The sequence below is a fragment of the Xyrauchen texanus genome, chromosome 22 (assembly GCF_025860055.1).
Source record: "Xyrauchen texanus isolate HMW12.3.18 chromosome 22, RBS_HiC_50CHRs, whole genome shotgun sequence".
In the NCBI taxonomy this organism is placed as follows: domain Eukaryota; kingdom Metazoa; phylum Chordata; class Actinopteri; order Cypriniformes; family Catostomidae; genus Xyrauchen; species Xyrauchen texanus.
In genome coordinates, this window is record NC_068297.1 from 17,679,998 (window position 1) to 17,705,931 (window position 25,934).

General features: G+C 38.6%; 1 protein-coding gene across 2 annotated transcripts; it reads right to left on the reverse strand.

The window, feature by feature from the left end:
- Positions 1 to 7,090: 7,090 nt before the first annotated feature.
- LOC127662100 (protein FAM149B1-like) lies at positions 7,091 to 24,278 on the reverse strand. 2 transcript variants are annotated; one of them, XM_052153075.1, is made up of 16 exons: positions 23,875 to 24,278; positions 23,388 to 23,507; positions 21,504 to 21,651; positions 20,698 to 20,840; positions 20,483 to 20,599; positions 20,055 to 20,213; positions 19,727 to 19,905; positions 19,321 to 19,463; positions 15,957 to 16,025; positions 15,441 to 15,556; positions 14,016 to 14,234; positions 12,174 to 12,297; positions 11,828 to 11,947; positions 11,614 to 11,695; positions 11,368 to 11,505; positions 7,091 to 9,809 (listed from the first exon to the last, which is right to left on the reverse strand). In XM_052153075.1, the coding sequence occupies exons 1-16, from the start codon at positions 23,919 to 23,921 to the stop codon at positions 9,754 to 9,756; spliced, it is 1,980 nt and encodes a 659-aa protein (XP_052009035.1). In that variant the 5' UTR covers positions 23,922 to 24,278; the 3' UTR covers positions 7,091 to 9,753. The 2 variants fall into 2 exon arrangements, with proteins under 2 accessions (XP_052009035.1, XP_052009036.1); XM_052153076.1 differs by lacking the exon at positions 15,957 to 16,025.
- Between the last annotated feature and the right edge of the window lie 1,656 nt (positions 24,279 to 25,934).

A 25,934-nucleotide genomic window follows, 5' to 3' on the forward strand; every position in this document is an offset into this window, starting at 1 on the left:
ACAACCACTTGACTGAAAGAAGTGGATTTTTGGATCACCTCAGCCCAGGAGATGTGATACTAGCTGATAGAGGGTTTGATGTGGCAGATTTAGTTGGTCTGTACAATGCTGAGCTTAAGATCCCAGCTTTTACAAACGGGAAAAGGTAACTGGGTCCACTGGAATTGGAGTCCACTCAAGGACTTGCATCGGTTAGGATCCATGTAGAGAGAGTTATCGGTGAGGCAAGGAATCGGTATACCAACCAAGCTGAGCATCCTAAAGGTCTTACACCTCTAGAAAAAATTGTCCATAAGACAAATTTGGCTCCCTCAATAGGTCCTTTTAGGTCCTATGAGAAAAAAAAGTGTGTGTTACTGCACTATTTCCATCAATGAAATTATTATTATATATTATTATTATTATGACAAATTCATACTTTTAATCATAAATAACTATATACATCTTTATAACTATATGCATCTATATACAAAAACTATACACACACATATACACTCACCTAAAGGATTATTAGGAACACCTGTTCAATTTCTCATTAATGCAATTATCTAATCAACCAATCACATGGCAGTTGCTTCAGTGCATTTAGGGGTGTGGTCCTGGTCAAGACAATCTCCTGAACTCCAAACTGAATGTCAGAATGGGAAAGAAAGGTGATTTAAGCAATTTTGAGCGTGGCATGGTTGTTGGTGCCAGACGGCCGGTCTGAGTATTTCACAATCTGCTCAGTTACTGGGATTTTCACGCACAACCATTTCTAGGGTTTACAAAGAATGGTGTGAAAAGGGAAAAACATCCAGTATGCGGCAGTCCTGTGGGCGAAAATGGCTTGTTGATGCTAGAGGTCAGAGGAGAATGGGCCGACTGATTCAAGCTGATAGAAGAGCAACTTTGCCTGAAATAAACACTCGTTACAACCGAGGTATGCAGCAAAGCATTTGTGAAGCCACAACACGCACAACCTTGAGGCGGATGGGCTACAACAGCAGAAGACCCCACCGGGTACCACTCATCTCCACTACAAATAAGAAAAAGAGGCTACAGTTTGCAAGAGCTCACCAAAATTGGACAGTTGAAGACTGGAGAAATGTTGCCTGGTCTGATGAGTCTCGATTTCTGTTGAGACATTCAGATGGTAGAGTCAGAATTTGGCGTAAACAGAATGAGAACATGGATCCATCATGCCTTGTTACCACTGTGCAGGCTGGTGGTGTAATGGTGTGGGGGATGTTTTCTTGGCACACTTTAGGCCCCTTAGTGCCAATTGGGCATCGTTTAAATGCCACGGCCTACCTGAGCATTGTTTCTGACCATGTCATCCCTTTATGGCCACCATGTACCCATACTCTGATGGCTACTTCCAGCAGGATAATGCACCATGTCACAAAGCTCGAATCATTTCAAATTGGTTTCTTGAACATGACAATGAGTTCACTGTACTAAAATGCCCCCCACAGTCACCAGATCTCAACCCAATAGAGCATCTTTGGGATGTGGTGGAACGGGATCTTCGTGCCCTGGATGTGCATCCCACAAATCTCCATCAACTGCAAGATGCTATCCTATCAATATGGGCCAACATTTCTAAAGAATGCTTTCAGCACCTTGTTGAATCAATGCCACGTAGAATTAAGGCAGTTCTGAAGGCGAAAGGGGTCAAACACAGTATTAGTATGGTGTTCCTAATAATCCTTTAGGTGAGTGTATATATATATATATATATATATATATATATATATATATATATATATATATATATATATATACATACATACATACACATATACACTAGTATGTGTCCTGTGTTCAATAAAACACTTCAAAATTATACTTTTTTCAGTTGTTTTCTGTTATCCCTCTTTTGTTTAGCTATTTGTCTGCATAGTGCATTTCCAACTTGAAATTTTTAAATGAGTGGTGTCAAGTTTTAAACAACTTCTATGAATGTATTGTCTTTTACAGAATCCTGATTTACACTGAAGTCTTTCTTCATTATGCATGACAGGCACCCTACAGTATCAGCCCTTGCCTTCAGATGGTTTGGTGTCATCATGTGATGTTGCTAGAATAGGAGCTGTAAACACTTTTGCTACTAGCCTTTTCACACATGGAACCTTTTCACACATGGTTTCAAAAAAAGTCAGTATCAGGCAGAATTCTCTCAATGTGGATTTCCCCTTTGCCTCCTTTCCCTGGTCCCCAGACTGCAAAGTCACAGTAGCTTGCTTGTGTCAGATTAATTTGAGTCTGCTCCTGTTAGAAGTATTGATGGTCCCTCTTAATTGAAAATTTACTCTTAACCTCTTGTTAATGTGAACCACTCAAAATGTGCTATCCTGTTTGCTTTTCTCCATCAAAGTACTATTCTGAAGGCTGCTGACACCTTTACCTCCAACTCACCCATCTCATTGCAGTCACATGTTAATATGCCGTCTGGGAATGCCCCTAACAACAACAATGTACACTGCTCATATCACAGTATCATCACTGCAGATGCATCCTTATTAGCAGATGTGTTATTTATCATTTGTACTCAATCATTTGTATTTTACCAGCAAGGTGATAAGGCAAGTGGGAAATGTGCAGAAATATTTTTAATACACCCTCAATATACTCATCTTTCACAGCATTGTAGGCTTATACAAAAACACAAAGCCTTAAATCTACATACATTATTTATGAAGCAAACATTGCTGCCTGAAAAAGAGTGCAACTCGAAACACATTGCTGTGCAATTTATGTAGATGTAAGGCTTTGTGTTTTTGTATGATCCTACAATGCTGTGAAAAGACTGTATTAATAATGCTGTATTAAAAACCTTTATGCACATTGCCATGGTTTCCCTCCCCATCACTTTTGTGGTTGCTTTTGGCCTATTTGGGAAACTTGATTTACACTTTTTTTGTGTGCTGCTTTCATCCAGTGTGAACTTAGAGAACAGTGTGCTTAGATTTCTCCCTAAAAGTGTGTGTGTAAGCACAAAAGTCAGATTTTGCGTACGCACAAAAAACAATCAGATTTATAAAACCGTAGATACCAAAGAATCGGCGCATAGTTCCCTTAATAAATTCCAGCCAGCAGAAGATTGTGCTATAGTTGTGCCGTTCATGAATGATTCGAATCTTTTATGTGACTCAGAAGAACGAGTAGTTTCAGAAAGTGATTCGTAAAATGTATTTTATTTTTATTTATTTTTTTATTTTGCCCGTGCATGCGCATTATGAAACCTCCGTTTGTTACATGAAACCCGCATAGGCGTTGAACATGAAACTGATTATTTCACCTTTCAACTCGTTTGTTACTAGTCGTTCGGTCTTTTGTCACGTGACAGCCGTATAGCCTATGCTATGCACACACACAGGAAACAGAAATTATTTGTTTATCTCTTGAGTCTTTTTTTTATTTATTTATTTTTTACAAGAGTTTTTTTTTTTTTTTTCAACAAAAAAATATACAAAAAATGTGTACATGAATATACACTTCTCAACCAATAGAAGTTAACAAACATAAGAAAATGAAAAAAAAAAAAAAATTACAATAATTTGTAGTAACACAAAGCTTCATAGGTCTTTCTTGCTTTTTTGTTCTTAATTTGATCTAATGTATTACCATACTGTTTAATCTCTTTTATAAAGTGTTCAAAGCTTGGCTTAGCTTTAGTCCATTTTTTCACATGAATGTGATATTTTCCTAGTAAAATAAAAAGTTGTATAAGGAAGCACATCATACTTTTGGAATCAACATTTTCCTGTACAAAAAAAAATACTACATCATACAGATTAATTTGTAAACATGTTTCAAACAACCTAGAAACGAAATTTGAAACATCCAACCAAAACATTTTTGAATATATACAATCAAAAAAAAGATGCATTACAGATTCTTTGGCATTACCACAAAATTCACATACGTTTTCAATATTCAACCTCTTGAGTCTTCTGGGGCCTGATGTTTAAAAGTTGCGTAGGCCCCTATGCACAAAATTGGCATTGAAATGTTCGTAAGCAATTTCCCACAAACATATCGTGATTTATGAAAAATAAATCCGTCCGGACACTCTTGACTGTGCGTACGCACTCTTTTACTCTTGTGTGTGTGTGTGTGTGTGTGTGTGTGTGTGTGTGTTGGCGACTTCAGCTGGACAAATAATTAAATGAACAGACTGATTTTAAACTCTGATTTTCATTTAATTCACATTTAGAATAAAACCTATGTAGTTAAGCACTTGAAAAAGAAGTATGAAATAGAAGACAGCTAAGATATTTTCTGTTCTATTACAATCATGTACTGATGTAAGAACAGCATTTGAATAAAGATTATCTGTAATGCGATGTGCACTTGTCTCTGACGTGAAATGTCTCAGTAAAACGGACAGTATAGCTATAATACTCTCACACTCTCTTAGCTATAAGGCACTGATGGCCACATTCTGAAGTTGAACGGACCATTGGAGAGATATGCCTCATCAGAAACAGAATTGTACAGCTGTAAACAGGTACAGCAATGCACATAATATGCGCATCAAATGTGCTGTCTGCTCCACTTCATCCTGACCCTCATCGCAACGAAACCCCCATTCTAGTCTAATAAAAACATGATGAAAAGTACATTTGCTGTTCAGCTGTTTATACCAGTCAAATATAAAATCTTAGTAGTCCGATGATTTCAGACAATGCTCTCAAAGAATGTAAAACTTATACGTAAGCACAAAAGTCAGATTTTGCGTACGCACAAAAAAAAAAAAAAAAAAAAAATCAGATTTATAAAACCATATGCCAGAACCTGTGTTACATTCCGTTTGTCCAAAGAAGGCCGTCTCATTTAAACGAGGCTTGTTTAATGGAGGACAGCTGACCGTTTAATGAGTAGGTAGCTGGCTTGAAACCAGTGGGACTGTCAGTGAGAACAGATCCAGTCTAGTCAGGTAAGATTTCAGATTATTTATGTATTTATGGGAGTTTGTGAGTGTGTGGGTGATCCGCCATTTGTGGAATAAGGGGCTGGCACGGGACTGCTGGCAAAATGCTGATGTTTCCAAACCAGCTCATAACCCCTCAGGATCCAGTACAGTCTCCTTAACTCAGCAAAAAGCCTCTCTGATCCAGTATTTTGTAGGTGGTCATCACAATCCTTAATTATAAGCTTTGTGATTGGATGGGCAGGGTGCAGGACAACTGGATGAATGGCATCATGGGGTACATCACTGCTTTGCTGTAACCTTCCGCCTACTCGAATGAGTCCTGATGCTGGGTCTAACTCCGGAGCAAGGGAGAGCAGACGGCTTCAAGGTAGAATGGGCTTTTGGGTCTGAAGGTGGGCTAAATCATTCCCAAAGGAATCCGCTTAGGCTTGTTTTAGGATGCCCATCCCTGCATCACGGTAGTTTTCTGCTGATGGGGGCTTTGCCGCCCCATGAAGGGATGTCAAGGAGGTCCTGGAAGGTGGCAAATTGGTTGGGATCAGGGATGGAGGGGGATTGACTGAGGGATATGGTACCACAGAAACTGGGCTTACACAGCTCTACGGGGTCATCAGACTGATCTACAGCAGGGCTAGTGGGCCAAAGCTCAGGGGATTGAAACAGAAAGGCAGGTCCTTGCTTCCACCTGCAGAGCCTACCAACATCAGCCAGTAGCATTCCTCTAGTTAGGTCATCTGCTGGGTTGTTCTGAGAATCCACATAGCACCACTCCTGGACCTCGCCATGAGGAGGGACACATCCACTTGCTGCGGACCATCTTCTTTGCGCATATAGGCAACCGCACCATAGGACTGCTCTGATGCATCACAGAAGATGTGAAGGTCTTGGATGGCTAAGGAGGTGTCTACTGACTGAGGTTTGAGTCATCAAGTCAAGATGATGGTGGAGAGGTTAGGTAGTTCCCTTTCCCACAAAAGCTAGGCTTCTAGAAGATCATGGGGGAGGTTTGGGTCATCCCATTCTCAGGATATAGCCGAGAGGATCATACTGGCTACCAAGAACATTGTAAATATGGCAATAGTTGGAGTGGTAGATTCAATGGCGTCTGCTTGGCAGTTCCAGGGGAGGCCTAGGGTAGACTCCAAGGGATCAAGGTAAGGATGGTGTGACAGCCAGAGTTCAGTTTGATTTGACCTGGCTTCTGGAGGTAGGTCACAGATGATCCCATGGTCGTTGCTGGCCCATTGTCTGATTTCAAAGCCACCGGAGGAGAGGGTAGTGCGCAAGCTGTGAAGAAGGTCTCTGGTGTCCTCTGGTGTGGGGAGACTTTGCAGGCAGTTATCCACGTAGAAGCAATTATGTATGGAATGGATAATGCGTACATCTGCTTGTGCATCTTTGATTATCCTCTGGAGGGTGTAAATGGCACAGCAAGGGCTTGAGGTCGTGCCAAATTGGAGAACATGCCATTCATACAGTTGGATGAGATCTGCAGTCCAGATCATGCTAGAGGAAGCACAGGAGAGGTCTATCCCGAGGTAACAGGCACACGGGAAAGTTCTCCAAATGTTGCGCATCACAAACCAATATTTCCCTTTTACATCTTCAATTGGAATGCCTTTTTAATTAGTTACATACAAATAATATAGCCTTCTACTGGCTTAACGATTACTTCTGTTTCAAGTGCTTAACTAAATAGTTTTTTATTCTAAAAGTGAATTAAATGAAAATCAGAGTTTATAATCAGTCTGTTAAGTTAATTATTTGTCCAGCTGAAGTTGCCAATACACACACACACACACACACAAAAGAGTAAAATAGTGCGTACGCACATTCAAGAGTGTCTGGACGGTGCGCACATATTTACGGCAAGTTTATTTTTCATAAATCAAGATATGGTCGTGGGAAATTGCTTATGCACATTTCAATGCCAATTTTGTGCATACGCAACGTTTATACATCAGGCCCCTGTTCTTTTCTTCAAGTTGATTTCGTATGTATACAGAAGTTTAAGCTTTAAAATGGGCTTTTCCCATGTAATAACATTATTTCACAGAATATTAACACAGATTTTTGTTATGACGTTAGGATCAGCTAGTGTGTGTGTGTTTGATGCAGTGTTGCAATGTCAAAGATAAAAGAAAAAACAATATTACTCAAATAATCTCCTTTATTTTTAAATTACCATTCCCACTTATTTTATAGAGGTAAACATTCAGGGGAAATCTTAAGGTACAGCAGTGCTACACCTTCCAAGAGCTGTGCCACCTCCACTGAGTCCACAAACACATTCACTCCCGTCCAGTATCAAACATTCTCACCTCACACGTCCACTTGAAAAACAACAACAGCAAAAAAAAATCTATATACATATGTGTGAAAAGTGCCTTATTGGCTCAGGTGGCATGGCTTTTGGAACCTGCCCACTTCAAATCATCAGCAGCAATGAAACTCTGTGGTCTGCAGTCAAACAGCAGAACATCTGGAATTCTAGTAAATTGACAAAACAAACTATATAACTCAATTATGGCTACAACTTCCACAACTGTAGATTGTCCTTGCTGAGCTGTGTGAAGAATTGTTGGATCTGTCTTAAGGACAGAGGCATTAGGCTGGGGTTTGAAGAGATGACGTAGGTGAGAACAGTTCCTCTACTTATGAAATTGCTTCAGTATGGCTGTAGAGGAGTCCATCTCTCAAATCATGAAAACGTATGACTCTTGTGGTCTATTCTCTCATAATACGTGCTTTTAAGCTTGGTTAATCTCCAGATAGATTTATACATGTAGATAAAATGAAATACTCACTCACTGCGATCATTAATAAAGACATTAATCAAATGAAATGCAAATGCTCAGTTAAAACAGAGTTAGATGTGGTACAATTTCAATAAAATGCTGTTACAGTGAAGCTGCCACATTAACATTACAACCCTGAAGAACCACATTCAATATCTGCCAGTAAAATGAACAGTGAGAAAATGTTTTACGAGTCAGAATTTCCTGGCACCAAAGAAAGCAAATTCCAATTAGTTTTAATAATTAGACCAGACTTATTTTGTTCCTGTGAAGTCAAAAAATGTATAATAATATTTGAATGAACCCTGAACTCTGCTGTTCTTTGTGTGTGTATGTACAGTATATAGAGTAGATCTATATGCAATAATAATACACACTTTCCTGTTCCTCTTGTGAAGACAAATACTGCATAATCTACTTATATGGCTAACTGGACTAAGGCTCTATCACAAAGGCTTATTTTATGAATAACCGTTTTAAAAACCAAGAAACTTTAAACTTGAAATCCGCTTTTCAATTGTCATTATGTAGCCTGTTGTACTGGCCTGCCCTTGAAAAGTGAATTGTTTTCCTCTGAATAACAAGGTCATAGTGTTCCTACAATGAGGCTCTGGTGTGGTAATAGGATCTTATTCAAAGGGTCAGTTATGATGTGACAAATGACACTCTGCTATAGCACATTCCATGATCACCAAATCAGAATGTTAAAGGAATAGTTCACCCAAAAATGAAAATGACTTTCTTTCATCTGCTGAACACAGATTTTTTAGAGAATATTTTAACTCTGTTGGTCCATTAAATGCAAGTGAATGTCAGACAGAACTTTGAAGCTTCAAAAAGGACATAAGGGCAGCATAAAAGTAATCCATATGACTTCAGTGGTTTAATCCATGTCTTCAGAAGCAATATGATAGGGTGAGAAACAGAACAATATGTAAGTTATTTTCTTACTATAAATTCTCCCTGCCAAGTAGGTGGTGATGTGCATGAAGAATGTGAATCGCCAAAAACAAAAGAAGAAGAATGTGAAAGTGGAGATTAATAGTAAAAAAAGGACTTAAATATTGATCTATTTCTAACCCACACCTTATATATTGCTTATGAAGACATTAGAAGTTGTATGGAATACATTTGTGATGCCTTTATATGCTTTTTAGCCATTTCATTTCTGGCCACCATTCACTTGCTTTGAATGGACCAACAGAGTGGAGATATTCATCTAAAAATCTTAATTTGTGTTCTGAAAATAAAGTAATACACATCTGGGATGGAAAGAGAGTGAGTAAATGATGAGAAAATTAAACATTTTGGGTAAAGAGTAAACAGTAAAGAGTGTTCCAACTGCGGAATCTTCAAGGATGTTTTCATGTGCAAAACTCAGAACCATGTACAGTATTAGTTCTTACACACCGCTGAAATATCAAGTGTAAAGGCATTAACTAATTTAACAACTTAACTTGTTTTCACTGGATAGAGTTGTTACAGTTGCATCATGATGACTAAATTAATTTTATAATATATAGAGTATCTTTTTCAGCATGTTCCAGAACCCATTTTGAAATTCACATGTGATATCTAGAGCTGAAGAAATCTTGAACACTCTAGTAAAGGCAACTTCCAGGCAATAAAAGTTATCTCCTACACGTATGATGCTCATAGTGCTGAAAAACCTGCTTTATGAACCTGCATAGAAATTCCACGTAGGCCTCACTGAGCCGTCTTAAGGGAAAATAAAGATGTGTTACTCCATACAGTACAGCATATACAGTACATCTACAGATGTAAGTGATAGACAGTTTTCTGTATTTGGCAGCCATATGAAGCTGAATAATCCAATATACAAAAATAAGGTTGTAGCAAATTTCAAACAACAATATGAATAACAATAATAATAGCAATAGTGGTTCATAAATAAATTTTACGCCCAAACGGAGTGTCATACAAAAGTTCAGCAGACGTATAAAGTGTATGTCAGTACTGAAGAAAAGCATCAGTGCTGAGGTGTGTGTGTGTGTGTGTGTGTATGTGTGTGTGTTAAAGCCCTGGTCTGCTACTGCGTGCCGTCGTACTGCCTCTGTTGTGGGAGCGTTCTGGAACAGACATTGGGACCAGTAATGTTAAGAAGAAGGGAGAAAGAGACAAATAATAACTGATCTATTGTCACACATTATACATACATTTTTTGCATATATACAGTGAAAATATTTTTTTCACATATCCCAGCTAAGCTGGGGTCAGAGTGCAAGGTCAGCCATGATATGGCGTCCCTGGAGCAGATAGGGTGTTGGTGTTGGGGCTTGAACCCAGAGCCATAACCGCTGAGCCACCACTGCCCCAAATGTGTGAACACTGACTACATGCTTTCTGAGGTACATTTAAAGGTGCACTCAGTCATTTTTTCCTCTCACATGAGATGAGGACTCTAGTCATATCAGTAACTATATAAAAGCTGTTTTATATAGTTATATAATGCATAGGTGCCCTCATGGAGGCTGCCATTTAAGAGTCACATGACCAACTGGCTTAATCTCAGTAACCGTCTTGTTATTGGACACTTTCACTCTTGGATTAAATTAAACATGGCTAATTGTGAATAGTGAATTTCTACAATGGGATCTGTAACTGAAAACTGTTGATTTTGAATGATGCTGCATCCACACCACTAGGTGTCACTGTAAGTCCAAGATGACAAAACAAACAGTTACTGAGTGCACCTTAAAAAGTAAATAGTTAATTGAAAGTGTTGAAAAGTATAACTTTAAAATAAGATTCTATTTGTTAACATGAGTAATACAAATTTAAGTATCATGAACTAATAATGAACAACATAGTTTAACAGCATTTATTAATCTTGGTTAAAGTATAATAACACAAGTGTTCATTGTTAGTTCAAGTTAGTTCATAATGCATTAGCTAATGTTTTAATAAATGTAACTTTTTATTTTAAAAATGTATGTGTTGAAATGAACATTAACCTAGGTTAAGTGCTGTAACTGTATTGTTTATTGTTAGTTCATGATAACTACAAATATATTCTTATTGTAAAGTGTTGCAACATAATGATTGAAATGAAACATTTTTAATCATATCGCTAATGCACGTCTGTAAGGAATTTTTCATTTGAGATATGTCTGAGAAAGTTTAGACTTTTGGCACACAGACGAGTTAGAGAATGGTAGTTAATGATTAATAATTAATAAATAAATAAATATTAAATAATAGATTGATAATAAATCAGAATAATAAATAACTTCCTTTCTCTAATTCACTCCTTTCATCATTATCCAAAAGTAAAAAATTATGTAATATTCATGTGTGCTGAGAATGGTCGAATTTGAGGAGCCAATGCATAAGTCTTACTACAGTGCTTTCAAGGCAGCCCTATCTTGATATTCCTCCAAAATTAAATTTGTATTATTCACAACGTTCTACAATTTGTAACACATAATACAGTATTTGCATTATGATTTGTGATTGGTCTTTTCTCTTACATCTATATAACTTCTTAACTTTGCTGCCTTATCAGCTATTGATTTTCCTTCAGGAGAAAACAATTACCATTTTGTTTATTAAGGCACCTCAATTCCTTTCTGCCATTATTTTTGGTGTCATGAATAAAACTGTAGATTCAAACTGATTCTCACTGACCTGGCTGAGAGTCTTTTGCATCTGGCTCCTCCTCATGCTCTATGGGGAAGTGGCCGAGAGGATGATGGGAAACTGAGTCTATAAAGGAGCTGCTGCTGATGCCCAAACTGATTCCAGTCACACCAATTCCCAGAGAATCTGCGCACACACACACACACAATAGAGGGTTATATATATGGCACACTGTTTTTATAGATCTACGGTTTACATTTTCAGGAAGTGTAATTTGTGTGTTAATGCACCAACCTTTGCCAACAGATGTTCTGCCAAGTCGTCCCTGCCCAATGTTGTCTATTCCAGTGAATGAATGGCGATAAGGGGTGTCTGACTGAAAAACAACCAAGACACTCCTATGAATAACACATAAACACACATGTCAGTGTCTGCTGAAGATTTAACAGTCATGCTATGTGCTTGCTCAGGTGTACTATATATGTATGCACTTGTGAGAGAGATTCACCCTAATGGTGTGTGTAGTGTTGGGTCTGGAAAACACATCCAGCAGGTGCAGTTTGTCTCTGGGCTGTAGACTGACACCCTCGTCAGTCACTGCACTGTGAGGCCGACTCGAGGAGCCTCTCTGTTTCCACACACACACACACACACACACACACACACACACACAATGGCATACAAACACACATGCATACACACAACCATATATACACATACACATATGAGCACACAAACACACACAGTAAAAACATTTGTATCTTATATTTCCATTGTTAAGTCTGGACATTATCAAGCACAGCAAATAGTTATTGCTAAAGAATGAATCGCTCTGTGTGTTGTGATTAAAGCACCTGAATAAGCCGGGAGTGTTGTCCAGAGTGTGTGTGCTCTGTGTCTCCTGCACCAATGGGAGGGAGGAGAGTATTTCTGCTTATAGGCATTGGAGGTGAGGTCAAACGATCACTGGCTGTTGTCCTAAAACCCACATACACATTTGTTTTTCTATCATTGTGGGGATTATCCATTGACTTCTTTTGCTTTTATACTGCACTGCCTCTAAACCAAAAAAATCTCAGGAACTTTTTGGATTTTCATTAAAGGCATAGTTCACCCAAAACAAAAATTCTCTCAATAGTTACTCACCCTCATGCCATCCCAGATGTGTGACTTAATTTCTTCTGCAGAACACAAAGATTGTTAGAAGAATGTCCCAGCTCTGTAGGTCCATTTAATGCATGTGAATGGTGGCCAAAATATTGAAGCTCCAAAAAGCACATAAAAGCAGTATAAAAGTAATCCAGATGACTCCAGTAGATTAATAAATTTCTTCTGAAGTGAAACGCTAGGTGTGTGTAAGATATAAATCAATATTTAAAACTATTTTCTTACCAGCTGTGGTATGCACGTTCACAAATGTCGAGGTCACGCAGCCTCTCGCGTAATATAAGTGCGTTGGCAAGTTATGTGAGAACTGATGCGTGAAACATGCAAAATATGGAAGCGCAGTGTTGTTTACAACAGAGGAGGTGGAATGTTACACAGAAGCTGAATTGGTTTTGCTATAGATTTGTATCTGTTTCTTTTTCAAAATGGTGCTTGCGTGTGTGCTTATCCTGGATGCCTCAACCTACTGAAAAACATTAGATTATGTTTGCGGGTCATAGAAAGACTAACTTGTCACAGATTTTCTATCCCTATGATCCTGAGCGACGGAGGCTATAGCAGCTCGCTGACTCAATACACCCACTGACTCGTTTAAAAAATGTAGGTTGTGCAGAGAACAATTTCCCTCTGCAGAATTCAGACCAGCCGAGGGATCCAACGATATCGACATGCCTCATGAACGTGCATAACACAGCTGGCCGGAAGCAAACATTTTTAGTAGAAAAAGTTTTCAATATTGGTCTATTTCTTACACACACTTAGTGATTTGCTTCAAAAGACATTACTTCATCAGTTAATTAACTAATGGAGTACTTTTATGATGGCTATATGTGCTTTTTGGAGATTAAAAAATTGCATTGTATGGACCTACAGAGCTGAAACATTCTTCCAAAAATCATTGTTTGTGTTCTGCTGAAGAAAGACAGTCATACACATCTGGGATGGTGTGACAAGGTTCTTTCACTCTCTCAAGGAGGAAGCGGGAGACAGCTAATCAAACTCAAAAATATCTTTATTTTCTCTCACTCCAATGCTTTTCAGCAAAAGCAAATGATGCCCACACACACAAGTGCAGGCTCGGCTCTCTCTCTCCCCTCACGTTCTGGACTACTCCTTTTTATCTCACTCCAAAACACAAACAGCTGTAAGAGATAACACCCAAAGGTGGGACTCCTTTCTACTCTCATCTCCTGACGTCGCTCTCCATTCACAAATCGGTTCTCGACCACCCCATCACCTCCACAGATGGCATGAGAGTGAGTAAAAGAGAATTTTCATTTTTGGGTGAACTAGTCTTAAAGCAGTTTTCCTTGTGAGCAATTTTGGCATGTTCCCGCAATGTAGGTGATTTCAGGTTTTACTTTGCTTTTATTGATGTTTGAACCCCACAATGGAGGCAAAATCTGACCCACACACAAACTATTGCTAGGGAAAGGGCTTCACGACAACAGAGTGAAAAGAGATGGAGAGAAAGAGGGGATAAAATGAGCCTTGCAGAAAGAAAGAGTTGTTATAAATGGAACCCTTACAATCTTGTCCCTCTAACCACCTCTTCCATGGACCCGGGTGTGATAGGCTGTGTTACACTCGAGGTCAATGGCATCAGAGTGCGTGGAGGTGGGTTCCATCGCCGTGCCGACTGAGGAGGGCGTGTCAAGGAGGATGTGCTCTGCTCCAGGGCACGGTGGGGTTTACTTGCGGGAAGGACACTAGAGCCAGGGCGATGAGACACTTTCTCCTCAGAGTCCCTAAAGTCAGAGAGAGAATACTATATAAATAATGTACAAAAACCTTAAAGGGACAGTTCACCCAAAAATGATTTTGTTTTCAGAATTTCAATAATTTACTCACCCTAATGTTGTTCAAAGTCTGTTACACTAATGATACACTGCTCTTTTCCATACCATGATGATGAATAGGAACTAGGAGTGTAACGGCATGATACATCACGGTTAAAACATTTGACAAAGTGCATCGTGGGTATTGGACAATTGTTTAGTTTTTATTACTTTAGCGTCTATTCTATACAATAAGCAGGACATCCCACACCTACGTAACATGGTCAAACAAATGGAAATCGCTTCACTGCACACATGAAGCTCTAAAATAAGATTGCACACAGTAGCCACATGTGTTGTACAATGAGTTCGGCTGAAGCTGCCAAAATGTAAAATGATGCCAGTAGCAGGAGATAGACGTGTCTTTTTAGCGTGAGGGATCAAATGTCCGTTTGAAGTGCGAGAGTGACCTGTTCAGACTGTGTGAAAGAAAATTAACGTTTATAGAGGTTTAATGATATGCCATAATAATCTACTATATATAATACTGAATATTATGTAAAATAATGCTATGTGGAAATATGATCCTAATGTCAAATGTCATGTCTGATTAGATATCATCAGTAAATGATTGTTTTTTAACTAGATAAGCAATTAAATTAGCATTTCTTTAAATAATATTTGTATGTAATCAGTGACAGTGTGTAAGCAGCATATGCAACTAACTTAATTCTGTATTTTCAGTAAGCAGAATTATTAGCTAATATTTCCATTTGGTGTCACCATTGCCCTGTTCTGGGCTGATTGATTTTCAATGATGGATCTTTTACAGTAGTACTTTTGAGAACAGTCCATTTAGCTTAATTTTACAGGGGAGGAACTCTTTTGCATCTGTCTTCAACGTAATAATAATTTTTTTAAATGTACAAAGGTAACTTTTCTTTATTTAGTTTAAAGAATCTTGAACTGAACAGTGAGATAAGTGAATCATTACACCCCTAATAGGGACCACTTTCATTGTATGGAGTAGACATACTACTGTTCCACAGAAGAATAAAGGTTTGAAACAAAATGAGAGTGAGTAAATTATGAGATATTTTTCATTTTTGAATGAAAAATATATGGAAATTCAGTAGAAATGTTGCTAAATATACACAGTAGAGCTGGTGTTCATACTGAGCTATTCGGTCCAGAGTTCCCAGGTTCCTTTGTTGCAATGGAATGCCATGTATCATGATGAGGTCATTGAGATTGTGATGAGTCATGGCCGCCCCTACAGGTACCCGACTGGACTGAGGGGAGAGTGAGAAAGGGAGAGAGAAAGGAAATTTATATAAATATATCCAAAGGAATGAAAGGCTTTACATTTTATTATTTTCATATAACGCACATGTCTGCATGATCACAGAGACAGCATTGACAACATCTGACATCCATCATCTTCACAACATGCAGTAATGTGTTAAACAGATGCAAGCAACAGAAAAAAAGACAATGAAGAGAAATAAAGACAAGCATTTTAAACATCTTCACAAAAATAAACCAAGCTTGAAAATATGTCCGACAGTGTTAAAACAGTGGCCTGTGGTTTGTGTTAGAAAACAAAGACAGGTTTGGGAAAGAGAGAGAAACCTGTCAAAAGACAGAAAACTCTCTCTGTTTGTGTGATGTTATCATGAGAGAGTTACATACAGTCGATGACTTTCTCTGCTTTTTGGATTTCCGTCTTGACTTGTGCTTTGAACCCCATGACTTTGAGCTCTTTGGAAAGAAGATGGAGGGAACAGAGATAGAAAAATAGAGAAAAGAAATAGAGAGATATAGAGAGTGAGAAATTAGATGACAGTTGGATGATTGGACAGAAAGGCAGAAACAGGGACAGAGAGGAAAACAGAAAAAAGGAGGTAAAAGGTTAATGAATTGAAAGTCCGGAAAAAAGCTGAAGACAAATGATGACAGCAGTGAGAATTTTGTGTTTCGATAATGTGCAAGTTTGTGTAAAGACAGAGAGGACACAAAGTAGTGAAGTTCTGTCAACGATAACTACACAATAAAAATAAATTATGAGAGATTATGGGATTCATTCCAACAAGTTAATTTCTTGGACAGTGCCTTCTCCTCAATATTCATGCTCATTATTATGGAAAGAGAATGATCCAAGAACTCTGTTCCCAAACCTAGTGTTCTGCCTGCCTAGACAGCAGATAAAGGCATTATTTGAGCATGGCCACAATGTGAAGGCTGTTCCAAAATGTAGGATGTAACATCATGCTGCCTTGTAAAATGAAGTATCTTTGTTTTGGCCAAAATGATAAATACTGAAAAGCAGTCAAAAAATAGTTCAATCTAATTAAAGATTTGTTTTTGTGTTTGCATTCTGTGTAAATGTTTGCTTATTAGTGTATTGGATTGTTAGTTTTGCAACGCTAACATCAAAGTCGTACACTATTTGTGTGGTGGCAGGGCCATTTCGGACTATTTTGGCACCGTAGGCGAGATCACTATTGGCACCCATACTGGACAAACCCCACCATATTTTCCAATATGTGGAACATAAGAATATGTGGAAAAATACCTTTTTATTTCTAAGAATAACACTTCTTTCTTTCTGTCTGTAATTGCGTTCCAGTTTACTCTCTATAGAGATTCCCTACTCACTAATAAGACAAATCATGACTTTACGTTTACTCCATGGCAAAATATGTGCTAACTTGCACCACTATAAAATTATTACAGTGTGTTTTTAAATAATACCAATTTGCAGGCGCAAGATGTATTAAATAAAAAATAAATACACATATCTTATGATAAATTAGAAAACCTTCAACATGTTTTATTAAACCACATTATCTAAGTCTGCATTATAATAAATTATCATTTAATTAACTTTTTGTAACATTACCTGGATTAAAAAAAAAAGTAAATTTAATTAATAAATTACCGAACAAAAACAAATTTCTATTTTATATAGGATATAATACAGCTGTTTTGACGATGCATTGGATTAGAATGATGATATGATTATTCAAAGTATTTAATAGGAGATTGAGATGTATTACTGACATTAAGATGTTATTTCCACATGTGAACGAAACACTTTATTGTGTTTTCTTGACAAACGTTTTTTAAATACTACAGCAAACCTTTGGTCGAGGCAATCATCAACTAACACTTGCATCCTTTCACAGTCATTCATTTTTTATATAGAAGAGGTGGACATTCTGCAGGTGGTTTGGGTTGGTTGTGGTGGAAGGTGTGGTGCCTCCTCAATGGCGCCCCCGTAGCTGGTGGCACTCTAGGTGACCGCCTAGCATGCAAATGCCTAGAAACAGCACTATGTGGTGGTTCAATTTGAGTTAGAATGCTGCCTAGAAAGCCTATGTAGGCAGAAGAGAGTATTCAGAGTATCCAGAAGAGGAAGCTTGCTACGTTTTTTTAGAGCTGTGCTTTGGTTATCTCAAATTCAGCCTGTGCCATCTGTTTACAAGCTACTATTCTATTTTACCCAAAGATGGTTCACAGCTGGACATTATCGGTAGCATAACATTGCCTTTAAAACAGGCCAGCTGTCTAACACGTCACACATCATTCTTAAAACCTCAGGATAAAAGCTGAACCGATTATCCATATTTCGGTCAGTATGTTTTCTGAAGTTGTGCAGCTATAATTGATCTATAACAAAAACATGAAAAATCATAAATCTAAAATCTTTTTCTGGATGATTTTAAGTGGTTAAAGTTTACATTTTTTTTCTTCTCAGTAAGAAGCCATGTAGAGAGGGGCAGCCCAAAAGCATTTGCCCCACCTCCAGGGTTGGGAGTGTACTTTTTAAATGTATTCTCTTACAAATACTGATTACTTAGTAAAAAATTAAATAAGTAACTTAATCCAACTACTTCAATCTAATCGAATTTACCTTAAACTTAATATAATTATAAGAAATTAATGTAATCAGATTACTTTTAAATACTTTAGATGGCCTCAATTGGGGGGGGTCAAATTCGCCCAATTTGAAATGCCCAATTCCCAATGTGCTTTTAAGTCCTCATGGTCGCATAGCGATTCGCCTCTATCCGGGTGGCAGAGGATGAATCCCAGCTGCCTCCGCATCTGAGACCATCAATCCAGACATCTTATCACGTGGCTTGTTGAGCGCGTTGCCACGGAGACATATCGTGTATGGAGGCTTCACACCATCCACTGCGGCATCCACACACAACTCACCATGCGCCCCACTGAGAATGAACCACATTCTTGCAACCACGAGGAGGATACCCCATGTGACTCTACCCTCCCTAGGAACCGGGCCAGTTTGGTTGCTTTGGAGACCTGGCTGGAGTCAATCAGCATGCCCTGGGATTCTCCACTTTAATACGAAACATGTTCCTGTCACCATTCCATCAATGATGCGAAATTCATATCACAGTACCGGCTATTTCTGCTCCCACGAATCGATCGATGGACGGCAAACTGTTAAGGAACACTTATGACTAATTTTAGCCAACCCAGCAAATGTGATTTTCATTTGGGTATTAACTTAAAATGCTTCTTTAAATTGTATGTCGGGTCATTGGAAAATGACAGTATCTTCACAGCTGGAAGGCATAAATCGCACTGAACTGTAATGTTGTTTCCCTTTGAAGAGACACAAATTTTGAAATTTCCACGAAAACAATAAATGTTCTCCAGTGGCCATCGCAATAAAACAGCCCAATGTGAGACAGGTATTATTTGTGAATGTGACACATGAGTCCCAAGAGAGAACCTGAAGAGATGTTGACCACGCATCTGAGCATCTGTACCACACTAAAGCAAGCAGCGGTCTATATCATTTTATGTCAGGTGGATCTTTTGTTTCCTTTGTTATAAATTAAAAACTGTTCTTCTAATTTTTCTAAAATGTAACTGTAATCTGAATACATTGGGTTTTTAATGTAACTACCGGATTACAGTTACACATTATTTGTATGCTGACTACATTACGCCATTACAAGTATTCCGTTATGCTCCAAGCCTGCCCATGCCCATTCCACAGTCTCTTGAGCTCTTAACTAACCTGTGCTTGCAAGCTAGCTGTGTGCTGTTGTGTTTGGATCTGGGACAATGTCGGAAGCACTGTTGAGACAGTGGACAAAAACAAAAAAGGATTCTGGGAGTCACTGCATGCAGGGCTGAGGGCCACGGCATTCTTCTCATCATCTGATGGGCAGAGAGAGTCAGAGAGGTATTATTATTCAATATATTAATTGTTCTCAACCTCATAGTTACTATACCATAATAATACTCAAATGCTGACACACCAGGTTGCTTGGTAGAATGAGGCATAAAATTATAATATTATGCAGTTCCAAAGAACAATCTTAACTCACAAAAAAATATCTAAAATTTTCTTATTGTTATAAAACATAAGTCAAAATAATCTAACCATACCTTTTGAACAAGCACCTGAAAATTCATCCTACCTGACACAAAACCCTCCCAATGCCTGCGTACCAGCTCCTCCATCCAGCCAATAAGCTCGCGCCACACATCATCAAAAAGCAGATCAAGCACTGCCTCACGATGGCATCGATAGGGTGAGACAGGGGGCAGGCAGTGTCTCTGCCTTCTGTTAATGTACTCTCGTTCCCACTCTTCATCCCTAGACACACACGCATTTAAAACAAATTGACAAATATCAGGCAGATGCACATTAATTATGCTCTAGACCAACCTACATATCACCATCTGTCATATATGTGAAAACATCTCACATACATTCACACAAATTGCGTGCGCACACACACTCACAAGTCTCGGCAGTCGAAAGCGAGATACTCTTCTATCAGCCCCTCTGCTTCGAAAATCCTGGGGAACTCATCTCCATGGTTACAGCTGGGTGTGGCACTAGGGTGTGTCACCTCCACAGATGGCTGACACAAAACAGCCCTCCGGCCTTGAACACACAACCTGCGACACACACAGAGGCATGAAAATGAAAAAAAAAAAAAAAAGATGTTAGGCAGAATGAGCCTTAGTGACATTGCATCTTTTTTCCATTTAATGACAGTAAATGGTGACTAAGACTTTCAGTCCTTAACATTCCCCCTACTGTCAACTGTGCTCCATTAAAGAGAGACATTCATGTGTTTAGAACATGAGGGAGGGTAAATGATGACAACATTTTCATTTTTGGTGAACTATCCCTTAAAGGTTCAACCACGCAAAACTAAACTCACTCCTTTGCTGTTTTCTCTTGGTTTTGTCCTCCAATGGAGGAGATGGACGTTTGAGCAGGCGTGGCATACCACTGGAACCCTTCATCCGTAGGACACACCAGCTGTGCTCCAAGGATCCTGTTACAAACAAATGCTCCAAACAGGTCAAATAATCCTAAAATATGGAGCCATCTTCAGCAGTTTGTTATGCTCTGATCATGTGGATATATATGTACCGTAGGTGAGGGAATCGTGATGCCCACTCATGACACTCTTCCTGTAGGCCTTTGAGGTGAGTTTCACCCCTCCTCTCATACAACAATTCATCAATCTCTTCAAACATCTGTTGGACCTGCCTAGAGGCGGCTTTATCAAACTCCTACAGGAAAAGAGAAAAAGTGGGAGAAGAAAAAAATACATTTTATTCCCCATATTTGGTCTCTATCATTTCTGACCGTGAACAACTGACAATGAATTGTATTCAGTAAAAGATAATTTGCACTATTAAGGATGTTACACATCAAACACGGAGCAAAAAAGTGAGATGAATTGCAGACAAATGGCCCTTTCACACCAAAAGCGATGCAAATGCTTGTCTCTAAAGTGGCTTTCACGTGACTCGGGGCGTCGAGCAGGACTCCTGCTTTGCCCTCCACATGGCAAGCATTGCAGAGAGCATGACTGAATTTTAAGAGTTTGTCAGGAGGTGTGAACAGTAAACATTTGGGCTAGAAGAGAAAAGAGTCTTGGCAATTGATGCAATACAAGATTGTATAAAATAAAAGGAGGACTTAAGGCCTGAGTATAATTCGGTTGTCCGCACTGCTGATTGCTCCGCGCACAGTACGCATGACGCTAATTTCGTCATCACAGTCAAGCCCCTGCCCCGCAGATGTGTTGTCTGTGCGCATTGCATTGTTGGTGCATGCGCTGGCCAAAGTACTAAGTACGCCATAGACTTCAATATTCGACAGCTTTAACATGAGTCATGTGGAAGCTACTGAATCATCACCACGCTTGCTGTCATCATTCTGTCACTCACATCATAGCCCCAAGTGAAGACAGAGCTGCTTTCTGTGGAGATGCCTGTGCCTGTGTAACTATGGATACCAGACCAGGACTGAGGAGTGTCATCTGTGGTGACTGTCTGACATCCTGATCTAACAGATGAAGCAGAGGACTCCTCAGACCTATAGAGAGAGATTCATAATTCAATAAATTCAAACATCATGACTATTGAAACAATATCAGCTGTAAACCATGACAATAAACACTGTGTATGAGAATGAACAGTTTCCATAAGGTCTGTCTCTGAATATTTAGCCAAAATGATAGCTAACATATTGCATGTCAAACACAAGTTAACATAGCTCTGTACACAGAGCGCTATTTGAGCCTGTGGGGGTGTATGTAAGAGGATCCCAACCCCCTTGTTGAAGAAATGACATCCCCCTTATAAAACAACCCCTACCATCCCCTTTAGATCAGTTGTGTCATGTACAGCAGGTATAACTTAGAACTAATCATCCAAATAAAATACTTTAATTCTTTACATATGATATCTAACAGAAATTAAAGAATTGAATATTCCTGTCCTACATATTAAGGTAATGCCAGTTTTCGTCTGTTTCGTGCACCTTCAAAAATGGCCAAGAGAGCAGTTCAAGGAAATCTTTTCACTTGCTTTAAAAAGAAGAGTATGGAAGGTAAGATATTGTTATAACTAGTGTTTTAGAACATTTACAGTGACTTAATAACATTACAATACACAAACAGGGGTTGTGCTAACCAGAAATTCTCAGTTGGATAGATAATTCAAAATGCTCTCCGTCATTTTGACAGGAAAATCTATTTAAAAACAATTTAAACTAGTGGATCAGTTTTGACTTCTTTGTCTCTCTCACAAACACACCTGCTGTTAATTGCCTGGTATTAAGATGTGTAGCCTATTAACAGGCGCCATCACCATTAACATCTGGTAATATGCGTCAATTTTGACAAATTGTGTTCGTATTTTCCGAGAGGGTCTCAGAATTAATGACTGCATACATACAGTATGTCATTCAGTTAGTGACTTACTGCATGATTAGTGTGTTACTTTATTATAATAAAGCCCAAAAAAGTATAATAACAAAATTAAAGCACAAAAAAGCAGTGAATCGTTTCTACCAATTAATTCCAATTAATCTAAGCACAGACATTTAGACCAGAATTGTCAGTTATTTTAGAGGAGTAACTGTATTAGAGCTTCTCATCTGTCACACTTTATTGTGATATCAGGCACACTGAAAAAGTTGTGCATGTCTATATGCGCATTTTCGAACATTTATTTCCTTTTGAAGCACCACATAACCGGCAAAGTTTAAAAATTAGGCAGGTAGAACGTTCAACATATAACTCCTTGGTTTTAACAGACTTGTGCTTGGGGAGTCAAAAAATATATAATTTAAGCCCATCCATTTTCATGTAATGTATATGCCATTATAATGGATGCTACGCTCTTGAATGTAGTAGGCTTCTTATCAAATTAAAACAAGTATAACGGATAAAAATAGACCATATGTAAATTTTACAACTAAGTCTGTCAGAGTGACAGATAAAACCTTTTTTGTATGCAACCTCTGGTTATAACATGTACATGTTTCCCCATATCATGGGGTTTCCACCATCATATGGTTCCCCCTATCATAGGCTTCCCCTACATCTCAGGGTTCCCACATCAAAGGGTTCCCCATCATACAGTTCCCCCATTTTAGGCTTACCCCACATCACAGGGTTATTCTACATAACATATTTACCCACATGAAAGGTTTTCTCCACCTCCAAAATCCCAATTGAACCCCTACTTACATATAAATATTAAAAAAAATTGGTAATGACTTGACAAAGTACTTATACATGCATGTGATTATGACCAGTCACTCACCTGCTGTATGAGGACATATCCTCCTGTAGATCATGCAGGAGTCTGGGAGGATGCACAGTGCCATCATCTGCCTCCTCTGGAAGAGGATGCTGGTCAAGACAGCTGTGGGACAAACCACGGCTATAGATTCACCAAAAACCAGGAGACAGAGTGAGAGAACGAAGATCCATGAGATCATACATGACAACTTCTAATTGGTGCAAAATATCTTCTAACTGACATAAAAAGCACATTTGTACTCAAATGTAAGATATAGTAAGATATATCTAGTGATAAGTCACCCAGTGTGTCTGCATTGAAAATGATCTTAATAGCAACACAAAGAAGAATGCTACCTGACATGCGCACTTACTATGGCTGGGTCTCCAAACCTAGTAAGCGTCCTACCTGCACAGGTAACACCAGCCCAAAAATGCTGGCTTGGTAAGCAGCTCACTAGGTTTTGAGACACAGCCTGTGTATTTGTGAATACTGAGGTGATACGCACATCTCAAGGCTGTGAGATACAGGCCGTCGGCTGTATCGTGAAATCATTCTTCTGATGCTGTTACAGGCGATTCTCCTCCATCAAGCCTGCGATCAGACTCCGAGCCGCCTGTGTCCGGATCGGGCCGCTGCCCCACCGCTGCTCTCTCATGCTTTACCGGCTTCGGAACCACAAAGATGCAAATGACAAGTTACCACGCAGACAGGCACTAAGCTGGAGGAGAGAATCTACTATCCAGCCCGCCGTAGATGATGGAAGAGAGTCCGCGAACATGAAAGGAATATTGGCTCATTCCAGCATATCGAAGAGTGATTTATTGGGTATGGCTACATGAAGAGAAAAGCGGTTAAACTCTTCATCCAACTATGATTATCTATTGAATAACAAGACTGTCATGGAGACCAACCAAGGTGTTGGTGAGCAAGTAATTATGGGAAGGGTAGTTTTTAATGTAAACACGGCAGCCCTAATGTAAACGCTTCCCTCTAGTGCATTGGAGTATTGAGTGTTGGGCACAGATTGAGGGCACAGCCATGGGTGCCACCATGGCCCCAGATTATGACAATTTATATCTTGGTTATCTGGAAGACAAATGTATTTTCAAGAACAACCCCTTTTCTGATATGCAGTTTATTCTGTTTAACAGATATATTAGCCAACCAACATCAGTCCTGATCATAACTATCAAATATATATATTCATTTTCATGATTTTAACCCTTTAAATGCCAGTTTGTCTACATAATGACACTGTTGTTTTTTTACACACACACACACATATACATACACATTTCTCAATACACGCATACAAAACACTCCATACCAACACACCCACACCATTTTAGCTGCATCATTTATTTAATTGGCCTGCAGTGCTCCACAATACAGCAAGCAGAAAATAGGGAAAGGGCATGTATTTGCTCCATAGGCTAAACATGAGAAAAATGTCACCATCTGGTGGAAAATGTAAAAAATTATCATTTTTAAACCAGGGCTCTGGAATGAAAGCATAATATCATAGAATTCGTGATTTTATGCTTTAATGACACTGGGATCAAATATTGCAGTTTTAATGGGTTTCAATGGGGATATTTTTGAGTGTAACAATTGTGTGTGCACCGTGTATTGTAGATGTATTATAGGATATGAGGTTGAAATGTCAAAATTCCCCCAAAAATAAACACTTTTGGCAAAATGTATGCCATTGGCATTAACACAGCCACAATTATTGAAAAAATTTAAATGAAAAAGACAAAAATATCCTGAAGGTCGCTTCTAAAACTGATCCATGCAGTTATATCCATCTCTTCTCCTACAACCCTCATCAATGCCCAAGCAGGGTATCTTTCCATGTAACAATTATACCTCTTGTTCTCAATATGTGAAATGTAAATCTTTTATACACCTCTAAACATCTAAAGCATACAAGATTAGACAATTGCAAAAGCACACGTTTACATAATATTTTTTACATGCTATTTGATATATATTGGTAAAACTAAACGTACATTGCACACTAGACTTATTGATCACACGAGTGCCGTTAGGAGAGAAGATGACACTTCTCTGGTTTTCCAGCATTTTAAGTATGCTAAACACTCTCTTTTAGATTTTCTGGGCATTTAACCTCACAGGAGAGGGGGTGACAGAGAAAAAAAATTGTTACAGAGAGAGGCTTTTTGTATCTTTAACTCCAGATGAATGAAGAGATGGACCTTTCCTGCTTTTTGTAAATGTTCTTTGATATTTTGCTGTCTTATTTTTTCAAGTCTTTGTAGATCTTACTTTAAGAGACTGTTGTCAATTCATATAGTCCAGCTGGTCATAATCTCCATTTAAGTAGGCTTACCTGTAAAATGGGTGAATACAGTGGTGGCCAAAAATATTGGCACCCTTGGTAAATATGAGCAAAGAAGGCTGTGAAAAGAAATCTGCACTGTTTATCCTTTTGATCTTTCATTCAAAACATTTGCAAAAATCTAACCTTTAATTGAAGTAAAACAATTGAAAGAGGGGAATATCTCATTATTAAATAAATATTTTTCTCCGAAACACGGTCAC

Excerpts from the sequence above, each read along its gene's own strand:
- LOC127662100 (XM_052153075.1), bottom strand. The coding sequence starts at position 23,921 with ATGATTTCACGATACAGCCGACGGCCTGTATCTCACAGCCTTGAGAT. Across the intron at positions 11,948-12,173 it reads AACACTCCCGGCTTATTCAG|AGAGGCTCCTCGAGTCGGCC; the intron begins GTGCTTTAATCA and ends GTGTGGAAACAG. Across the intron at positions 9,810-11,367 it reads TGCAAAAGACTCTCAGCCAG|AACGCTCCCACAACAGAGGC; the intron begins GTCAGTGAGAAT and ends TGTCTGTTCCAG.